Genomic DNA, 11,296 nt, shown 5'->3' on the forward strand with positions numbered 1-11,296 from the left:
TGTTAATGTAAATTACATCATATATTTAGAGTAACAATTAAAAGAGGGTTAGCAGCTAAGAAAAGTTGGAAATAAGGCAAACAAAAAACTTTCAGGTTAGCACTCTGTTTTTCTGGTAGATTTGTATTCAAATGGAATAGACTGAAATTTTACATACAAATACTTTCCCTTTTTTTTCTTTCAATTTATTTCTCTACTTCCAAAAAGGATTAAGGAAAATGACCAACAGTTATTCAGAATTAGACTGTTTATTCACAGGTGGCAAGGAAATACAATAAAGTGCTAAAAAGATGTTATAAATGGACAGCAGTCTGCTACTTTTTGTTGTATTCCCAGCTCAGAGGTAAAATCTGTTTTGAACCTCAATTTCTCTTGAGTTTTACTATGCCTTCATTTAAGCACAGAATACAGTTACAGGTTTGTATGACTTACCAATTTTTTTGAGAACTGTTATTTTATCCCATAATTAATGGTCCATTAGTTTCCTGAATTTTCCTCTTAAAAATTCTTAATCATTTCAGCCGTCAACACTGTCTTCCTTTCTGATGGTATTAAGACCAAATGACTATTGACAGGCTGGTAGTGCTAAAGATTGGGTCTAAAGTGTGCGGTCACTAAAATATTCAGAGAGTAGTATTCAGCAGATGACTCTGAGATTTTTAGCCAAAATCTCTTATATAGGCCTATTTAAACTGAGGCCTATCTAACTGCTTATATAGAAATTAAGAAGTCTGTTCTACAATATGGAGAGACACCTCAACAAAAGAGCGGAAGCTTCAGCTCCTTATTGGTTATGTACCTCTTCTACTGTAGCATTTATTTGGGAGTGATTCTATGGTAACACAGGTAAGATTATTAATAACAGGCACCGGAAGAAGTGATCATCAGGATTATGAATCTTTTTCCACAGTTCTACCTTAAACCACTGTTTGCTCTTGGAAGACTTGAAATACAGTCTGGAAACTTTATTACGTAGAAACTTGTTGAAGAGATTTAATAAGCTGCTTCTTTAAATTAGGAGGATTTAGGGGCACCTGGGTGGCTCAGTCAGTTGGACATCTGCCTTTGGCTCAGGTCATGATCCCAGGGTCCTGGGATTGGGCCCTATGTCGGGCTCCCTGCTCAGTGGAGAGCCTGCTTCTCCCTCTCCCTGCCGCTACCCCTCCTTGTGTGCTCTCTCTGTCAAATAAATAAATAAAATCTTTAAAAATAAATAAATAAATTAGGAGGATTTAGAATTAAAAGATCCTGAGAGACCCGACTTGTAGGGCCCCCAGGGTTCATGAGTGAGGATGTATAAAGATACTTGAAGGGATGTACACTCCAGTGCCCCCAAAGCATGGAGGAACTTTATGTGCATTATCTCATTTAACCCACAAACCTATGAAGTCAGTGGTATTATCCTTATTTTGTATAAGAGAGAGGAATGGGTTCTCAGAAGTTGAGCGGTTTGTGAGTGGTACAAAGTTGGGAGTCTTTCCATTTGACACTGCAGAAAAGACAAAAGCATTAATGATTTGTATTTGTATTCAGACTCAGGCCGGTATGATGTGCGTGAGTATTATTGGTATTGTGGCTAATAGAGGTTTACTCATTTATCCTTGCTAAATCGTTCCGAGTTCAGTAAAATCATAAACTGTGAAGAACTGCAGTACTTTAGGGAATGTGTGAAATAAAGAGATTTAGAAGAGTTAAAATTTTGATGTATGATTCAATGGCTGCCTTCTGGAAAGCAAACCTCAGTATGTGTCTGAATCATCAATTATCTTTCCTGTCAATGTGACTGTATGAACTAGAGAAAACTTGAGTCAAAATTAAACTTCCCATAAGAAGAAATATTATTTCTGGGATTTTTCAAAATTGCTATATAAATCTCAGCACTCCCCAGGAATTTCTGAATGGCTAAATTCTGTGTAATGTTTGTGTCCGCCTGACTTGGGAAGTTCATTCTCCTTCATAAAACTGCTAAAAGCTGAAAGATACAATATCCAAATCTTAGCATGGATTCGGGCCCTAAACCTAATACTGTAATTCTTGGTAACAGTCAACTCTATAAAAGTACTGACTCACTTTTCTATGAATATAGCTGATGGCATTTTTGCCGCTTTTAAATTTTTTAATTACTAAAAATTCATATATCTCACAGTCTAATGATCATCACTGTTATCAATAAAAAAATGTAAGGACCTATTCATATTAAGTTTTTTAACATGAGGTTCCCGCTGTAGAGACACTTCCAAGTTTCCAAGTTATAAAGCATGGGGAATAGTTCTGAGGCTATCTGGGGTTCAAAGCAGGAAGAGTGAACAGCCAAGGCAAACTGGGGGAAATGGCCCCTGGATAAACTGCCTGGGTTTGTTACCTGACCTGGCAGTTGAGTAGTCTAAGACATGGTGTTCCTGGACTTTTGAATTTCATGGACCACTACAATTTCAGATTAGATTTGGGAAATGACAAAAGACTGTCAACACTGTTTGTTTTGTGTCTTTACTTTAAAAAATAAAATCCATATTACTGCCTTCACTTACAATTTTATAAAAGAAATAATTTAATACAATCCCCCAAAAGAAAATATAATTTCAGAATAAGACAGTCCTTTAAATTAGTATTAGCCACTTATACTTTTAAAAAAATCACCATTATTTTTCTTTTATGCAATTATTTGTGAAATGTTTATTGTGAGACCAGCATTTGAGAATCAACAGTCCAAAGCAAAGATTCCCAAACATGATCATTAGTTAAGAAGCACCTAGGGAGTTTTAAAAATAACGAATCCTAGGACTCAACCCCAGAACTACTGAATCAATCTCTGGAGTTAGGTACCCAGGAATTTTGATGTACAGCTTGATTTGGGAACATTGGTCCAAAATATATATAAATAAGTACAATTTTTTTAAGATTTTATTTTTACTCCACAAGACCAATATTGCACTATATGCTAAGTAAAATTTAAATTAAAAAAAAAAAAAGACTTTATCTTTAAGTAATCTCAACACCCAACTTGGGACTCAAACCTACAACCCCGAGATCAAGGGATGCATGCTCCACCAACTGAGCCAGCCAAGTGCTTCATAAACAAGTATAATTTAGGCAGTTCTTCATAACAGTTATGTCCAATCTGGTTGATGCAGGCAACAAAAGCTCCAGTAAGAAATCCTTTGGGAAGTCAGTGGAAGTGCTGCTTGGAATTCAGTTATGTTTATATGGCAGATGTACTAAGAAGAGTACATGTAACTTACCTCAATGCATCAGGTGTATTAAAAACAATAGTATGCCAGGAGCTAGAATGGTGGCAGAACTAGGAAAGGGTAGTAGGGCCATGGTTCTCCAGGGGGATTAAAACACTCAACGCAGGCAAAATAACCAAGAAGAAACTAAGGCAAAAATATAGGTTTTTCACTGGGACCACCGTGGCATATACTTAGAGTTACCATCTCAGCAAATCCCAAGTTTGGAAAATGTCATTTGTTTTAAGCCCTGTGATTTTAAGCTCCCTAAGGATTAACTAAGAAAGTGCTTGACACAGTGTTTATGCATAGGAAATGTTCAATATAGATGCACTGAGTAAAGTCAATTTTTACTTTAAAACATTTTTTTAAACTATTTTTCTTCCACACTTGGAAAAGGTTTTGCGATTCTGGGAAATATACACAATTTAAAACAAGATAGGGTAACAGGTTTAATATATCACACTCATGAGTTCAGAACAAGGACCTTTTCCTTATGGAAAAAAACATTCACAATAAAAGTAAATAATACACAGATCTTTCTCAGTTATCAAGAGTTGTAGAAAAGAACAAAATTGTTTATAATTTTGTAAGACCCTAATAAGTGACACTGCAACACAGTTAACATTAAGTTTTTATATCAGGTTTACTTTCCAAACATTTTTCTTCAACTGATATCTATATTAATGTGCATTTTTTTCAGTATATACCAGTTCATTTTGGGAGACCTGGCTGGCAGATGAAAGTTAATCCAAAATTGAACATTTGCCACCAGCAGTATGTGTAGGACACAGAATATCAGAGCAGTCTAGAATTCAGATCCTGAAGCCAGACCATCTGGATTTGAGTCCCCATCCCACCTCTTACTGGCTTTTGCACATTGTTCAAACTACTGAGTCTCTGTGTCTCATTTTCCTTATCTGTAAAGTAGGGAATAATAATAATACCTACCTCTTACAGTTTTTATTAAAAGTAAATGGGTATGTGTAAAACATGTATGGTAAGTGTTCAATATGTTGCTTTGACTAATTTGGAACAAGCACTGATTCTAGTTTTACAGACCTTTCTTCTTTTTTAATATTTATTTATTTATTTATGTATTTATTTGAGAGAGTACATAAGCCAGGGGGAGGAGCAGAGAGAAAGGGGAAGCGGACTGCCCGTTGAGCCCAGAGCCAGATGCAATGCAGGGCTCCATCTCACAACCCTGAGATCATGACCTGAGCCGAAATCAAGAGTAGGATGCTTAAACAACTGAGCCACCCAGGCACCCCACTTTTTGACTTCTTTTTAACTGAATAAGGATATTATTCTAATTCTCATGAAGTCGTCACATACACAATGATGTAACAATTAAGTTGTATCAAACACTCAATACATCAAAACTCCTGATCTCATTTTAAGCAAACTGATTTTTTTTTTAAAAAGGTGCCATGTGCTCCACCTTCAGGTCAATTTAAACATTCTACCAGATGAGATTAATAGTGGGCAAAGCAAGTTAACATGGCCCTGAACACCTGTAAGCGTTTTTACTGGATATGCCAAAATGCAAGTCCTCAATGGACTTGAGAATCTTTTGATTTTTAACTTTTTAAAGGAGCTATGTGTTGTCATCTATGGCATAAAGTTTTGAGGAGGAATGACTGTCCTTCCTTAGGATTAAATATAGATTACAGATTAGATCATTCAGTGATCTCTGTGACTAAATTTTTTTAAAAATTTACATATGCATATATAAATATATATGTAAAAATAGAATGCTTTCTTTACAGACTAGTATTTGAGTTTGTTAGTCAAATTTTTTAACTATAAGCAAACTGAGTTACATTTTTCTACTCTTATTTTTATTCTTGCTAATGTCAAGGTATAATACATAGACACTATAAAAATTAAATATAAAGACTACATAGAAACTTTATCTCTTAATAGTAAGTATCAGTTAATACTGAATGTTGACCCATTTTGTGGCTTTATACGAACATAGAAAAGATGCATTCACGGTCATTAAGAAAGACTACTGCTGTCATTATACATGCGTATGTATACGCAATTTCTTTTTTTTATAATTTGGATATTTTTCTTGTTTTTTTAATTTTTTTTAAAGATTTTATTTATTTATCTGTTAGAGAGAGAGAGCATAGGCAGGGGAGTGGCAGGCAGAGGGAGAAGCAGGCTCCCTGCTGAGCAAGGAGCCCAATGCGGAACTTGATCCCAGGACTCTGGGATAACTTGAGCAGAAGGCAGACAGTTAACCGACTGAGCCACCCAGGCGCCCCTGTATATGCAATTTCTTTGAAGAAATTCAGAGTTTTTTAAATTACAAAAACTAAATGGACAAATTAATTGCTTTAAGAAGCACTAGCAAATTTCTTTGAGAATAAGTTGTTTTCGTTTATTTCAGCTCAGTAAAAATCTATCAATGGCCTGCTATCATATTAAAGATATATTCATCCAGTTCACTTAAAATGATTTAAAGTTTACAAAACTTAAGCTTATATCCCACTTTTTCTGAAAATCTAAATTGTTATATACAGGTCAGATTTATGCCAGACTTGAAGGTAGATCAACAATCTTTATTAAACGTTCAACAATCTACAGAGTGCATGGGTGGTTCAGTCTGTTAAGCATCGGACTCCTGATATTAGCTCAGGTCTTGATCTGAGTCGTGAGTTCAAGCCCCACAGTGGGCTCCATGCTGGGCACGGAGCGTACTTAAAAAAAAAAAAAAGAAAAGAAAAAAAAGTTCAACAGTCTACAATATGGTCAATTTCGACCCCTCCCCACCCAGGGGACATTTGACAATGTCTGGAGATATTTTTGGATGTCTCAATGGTGAGAAGCAGGAGGGGGAAATGCTACTGGTATCCTGTGGGTAGAGGCCAAGGATGCTGTTAAACCTCTTAGGGTACACAGGACAGCTCCTACTCTGCCACAATAAAAAATTATCCAGCCCAAATGTCAATACAGCCAAGTTTGAGAAACCTAGTCTATGCTTCTTCTAGAAGATACGCTGGTAATCTTAAGATTGGAAACCCAGAAATTATATGAAAACTCGTAAAAGAACAGGAATGAATGCTCTAAAGTGACCTGGGTGCAAAGGACAGACACATGAGAGAAACAGGGTGTCCCCTTTATGAGCCCTCACAGGTTGAAAACACACATAAATGAGAAAAAGCCAAGAGAGTTTTAAATTAAACTTTAAAGAATGGAAAAATGGGGGTGATGAGATTCTGGGCCAGATGTTAAAGAGAAGATGACAGCAGCCAAAACTTGGAATTGGAAATGTTCATTAAATAATGAAAACCAGTAGTAAGGGAGATGTTTATCTCCATGATAAACATTTTTAGTGCAAGGAAATAGAATCTGAGAATACAACAATTTCAAAATTGTAATATATCCAGAGATACACCATTTAATGTTTCTGCCTCAAGATAAAGGCAACAGGGCATGTTAAAAACAAGATAGCTCAAAATGGATTTGCTTATGCTAAGTCACACATAACCAAACTGAGACTTACAGTTTTGCCTTTCCCAGAAATGAAATCTTAAACTGGTCAATCAGGAATCACCTGATCAGCATAGTTAGATAATCCGCGTGATAGACCCCTGTCATCCCCTAAAGGAAAGTAACCTTGCAATAACCAATATGCTATTCTGACTAGTGTATAACTTCCTTGTTCCTGCTCCCTTCTGCCTATAAAAGTCTCATTTTGTACAGCTCCTCGGAGGTCCTTTCTATCTGCTAGACTGGATCCTGCCCGACTCATGAACTATTGAAAAAAAGCCAGTAAAATCTTTTAAATTTACTCAGTATTTGAACTGAACTCTTTGGATTCCCATTCTTCAATGTACTAAATGAATAATCTTAAAACAGCACTGTGGAGAAAGTCAGTTAGTTACTGCTGGAGAGAACCTAACTACTTACCTCTTTTCATAAGTCTTAGAGGTAAGCAAGCCAATGTAAAATAAGTCCCCATTTCTGATAAAACATCAACGGTGAGAGGGTCAATGTTAAGTAGTCTCATTTGGTCTATCACAGTAATCATTCCCTTGCAGCAAGCATCCTCAATTCCTTTGCCCTTCTCTTGCTTTGTTGTACTTCTGATAAAATCCAACCCTGGTTACATACAGTTGTCTAATTCCTCCATAGGCCTGTACTCAGTCAGCTGAACAGAGTTGGAGAAAAACAGCCATCCATATTACTTGGTCTCACTTTTAAATTTTTGACCACAAAACTCAGGAGGGCCCTCAGGGGTGACCTTTAATCCTACATTTTCCTGGTCTGTTCACTCTCCTACTCTTCACAATTTGCCACTTCCTCTTGCTCGTGAAACCTCCAATGCCATCTTTCCTCATTCTCAACTACTAATTTAGATTCTGTCTTCACTAGGAAAATTGAAGCCATCTATGATTACCTCATCTTCACATTATTAAACTCTCTGCCTGTGCTCTACCTTCTTCTCTGCTCTTTTGGTCCCTGCTCCTAAGATCAATTCCTTCATTTGTGCATGCACCCCATCCATTTCTTACTCAAGTACATTCTAAAACTGTACCCTCTTCCACATTATCAATTCCCCAATCCTCTAGATCTTTCCTATTCATCATAAACATACATCCCATTAATATCATCCATGTTAAAAAAAAAAAAGACAAAAACCAAGAAAGTCGGTTACTCTATTTCCCTACCTAGTCCCACTTTATTTTTCCTTTCTTAGCAAATTCCTCCAAAGAGCTGTTTGTGTACTTGCTGTTTCTACTTCTCGCACCTCCCATTTACTTTTTTTCTCACCCCCAAATCCATCACTATGTATTTTCTACAAACACGGAAATTCTCCTACATGAAAATATAATCAAAATCAGAAAGTTAACAATGATGCAATACTGCCATCTAATTCTCAGACCTCATTCAAGTTTTGTCAATTGGTCCAACAATGTCCTTTAAAATAGGACCAAGTCTAGAATATGTGACAATACTGTCATGTTTCTTTAGTGTTCTTCAATCTGTAAGTTCCTTAGTCTTATCTTTAATGACTTTGACACTTGTGAAGGTTTCAAGCCAGTTATTTTGTATAATGACCATCAATTTTGTTTGTTTGATCTTTTCCCATGATTCAGATTAAGCATCTTTCACAGGAAATGATGCAGTCTCCTCACTGCCTTCAGTCAGGTGGCACATGACTTCAATTAGTCCCATTACTGGTGATGCTAACTGACCACTTGATTTAGGTGATAACTACCAACCCTCTCCAGTGTAAAGTACTCTTTTTCCCTTTGTGATTAACTGTGAAACTATGAATTATCTTTTTCATCAAACTTTCAATTTATTCATTTATTTTTGCCAGTACTCATGGGTTCCCATTTTATTTCATAGATTATCATTCATAACATCATTTAGTTTGATTTTTTTTAAAGATTTTATTTATTTATTTATTTGACAGAGAGAAAGAGAGAGGGAACACAAGCAGGGGGAGTGGGAGAGGGAGAAGCAGGCTTCCCGCTGAGCAGAGAGCCCGATGTGGGGCTCAATCCCAGGACCCTGGGATCATGACCTGAGCCGAAGGCAGACGCTTAACGACTGAGCCACCCAGACGCCCCTATTTATTTTGATTTTTAAACTGTCCCATATTTGGCCAGTGGGAGCTCCTTTAAGCTGGGATCTGTTTGACATGTCCTCACCATACTTTGAGCACTTCCTTACCTGTAGAACAATGTAGTTCAGGCTCATCTTGTACTTTCCCTGCCCCAGCCCTGGAATTAGCTATTTCTCCAGGGAGCTCTGGTTGCTTTTAATGGAGAAAGATATTTCAGATTCTGATCAAGGAGGTTAGAGTAGAGCTTGGGAGTTTGTTTTCTTGTTACTGCCTTTAAATTCCCAAGATGATTCTAATGGTCACCAAGTTAGTTTTAAGGACTGCTAATTAACAATGTTTCTCAGCCAGGGGTAAGAGCCACAATCACCAGCAAAGTTTTATAAAACTCCAGATGGCTGACCAACCTACACCCCCACAACTTAATAAATCAGATCTCCAGGCCAATCTGGCCAAATAATCAAAAGCTGAGTGAAACTAGAGAGGAGCTGTTGTTGTTCAAGGGTATGAAATCCACAAAATAAACAATATCCTCTGGACAATCAGAAGTTGAATGCAGAAACAGATCCAACATTTTACCTAACCAAGAAACAATTAGGATAGAGGAAAAGAAAAAAGGAAAGGAAAAAAAAAAACATACCTAGGTACTCGACCTAGATAACATAGTCAAAATACTAAGAAAAACAAAAATGTGACTTCGGTTAATAACTAATGTCAAAGCTACAATAGAATAAGTAAAGTAAAAAGTAAATAAATACTACTGCAGCATTTGTTACCTTGCATCACTAAAAAAGAACATTGCCATTAGTCTTTTTAGAATAGATCTAAAGAACAGTTATCTTAGTTCCAGACATTAACCTAAATTCTGCAGTAAAATTCAAAATTCAAAGGGTCATGTATGAATTATACGAAGTTTTCATTATTTTTAAGTATCTCCTAGACCCCACCTTTCCTTGCCTTTTATAGCTGAAACTACTGAGATCGAACAACATGAAGTTTCTACTTGACAATGACAAGCGTTGCCATCATGGTCAGAGCTAAGGGAAGAAAGCCAAGTGGAGTGCCACTTAGCTGAAAAGCTTCTTAAACAAAAAAGAGAGCATAGCTAACATTTACACTTGGATTTTAAGTTTCTCAAATTAAATGCCAAAATCAAACATCTCTTAGTCTGAGTGGCTGACAATTTCAACGAGAAACATCAAATATAAATATAGTATCTTCTTAGCTTTGCAATTAAGTTTCTTTTTTTCTCAATAGTATCACTGCCATCAATACTGGTTATTTATATTTCACTAATACATACTGCCACAGCAAATTAAGGTGAACATTAATAACTGAAGCCAAAAGACATTTCTCCAAAGATATGTAAATGCACATGAAAAGATGTTCAACATCATTTGTCAATAAAGTAAATGCAAATGAAAACCACAATGAGATATCACTTCATACCCACTATGATGGCTATAATCAAAAAGTCATATGATACCAAGTTTTGACAAGGATGTGAAGAAATCAGAATCCTCCTATTTCGCTGGTGGGAATGTAAAATGCAAAAACGGTTTGGGAATTCCTCAAACAGTTAAACACAGAGTTACCATATGACCCAGCAATTCCACTAAGTATATGCCCAAGAGAAATAAAAACTTATGTCCACACAAAAACTTATCCACAAATGTTCATGGCATTATTTGTAACAGCCAAAAGCAGAAACAACCCAAATGTCCATAAACTGATAAATACGTTAATAAAACGTGGTATATGCATGCATACAATGGAATATTACTGAGTAATGAAAAAAGTGAATTTTTTAAAAGATTTTATTTATTTATTTATTTATTTATTTATTTATTTATTTATTTGACAGAGAGACACAGCGAGAGAGGGAACACAAGCAGGAGGAGTGGGAGAGGGAGAAGCAGGCCTCCTGCCGAGCAGGGAGCCCAATGCGGGGCTCGATCCCAGGACCCTGGGATCATGACCTGAGCCAAAGGCAGACGCTTAACATCTGAGCCACCAAGGTGCCCGAAAAAAGTGAATTTTAATGATATACACTGTTAACATAGATAAGCCTTGAAAACGTTATGCTTATTGAAAAATTCCAGTTACAAATGACCACATATTGTATGATTCCATCTATATGAAATGTCCAGAATAAGCAAATGCTTAGCGAAAGAGAGTAGATTAGTGGTTTCCTAAAGGTCCTAAAGGTTTCCTAAAGGTCCCCTGAGTTTGGGGACGAGAGAGAAATAGTTACTCCTAATGGGTACTGGCTTTAAGGGTGATGAAAAGTCCAAAGAAAGATCAGTAGTCAGAGGTTAGAAAAGAGGAAGAATTAATAGGTGGTGCACAAAGGACTTTTAGAGCAGTAAAACTACTCTGTATGATCTCCGAATGGTGGCTATGTCATTATACATTTGCCTAAATCCATAGAATGTGCAATATCAAGAGTGAACCCTCATGTAAACTATGGATTTGGGTAATA

At 36.4% G+C, this 11,296-nt stretch overlaps 1 protein-coding gene across 1 annotated transcript in view; it reads right to left on the bottom strand.

The window, feature by feature from the left end:
* FNBP1L (formin binding protein 1 like) overlaps positions 1-8,951 on the bottom strand; it is a 78,393-nt gene extending 69,442 nt beyond the window's left edge. Inside the window, exon 1 of the mRNA XM_088022839.1 lies at positions 8,925-8,951. Coding sequence (XP_087878965.1) covers positions 8,925-8,951 — 27 coding nt within the window. The remainder of the gene's footprint in view (positions 1-8,924) is intronic.
* Between the last annotated feature and the right edge of the window lie 2,345 nt (positions 8,952-11,296).

The sequence above is a fragment of the Eumetopias jubatus genome, unplaced genomic scaffold, assembly GCF_037043125.1.
Source record: "Eumetopias jubatus isolate StellerSeaLion01/CBP00866 unplaced genomic scaffold, mEumJub1_p1.0 scaffold_4, whole genome shotgun sequence".
In the NCBI taxonomy this organism is placed as follows: domain Eukaryota; kingdom Metazoa; phylum Chordata; class Mammalia; order Carnivora; family Otariidae; genus Eumetopias; species Eumetopias jubatus.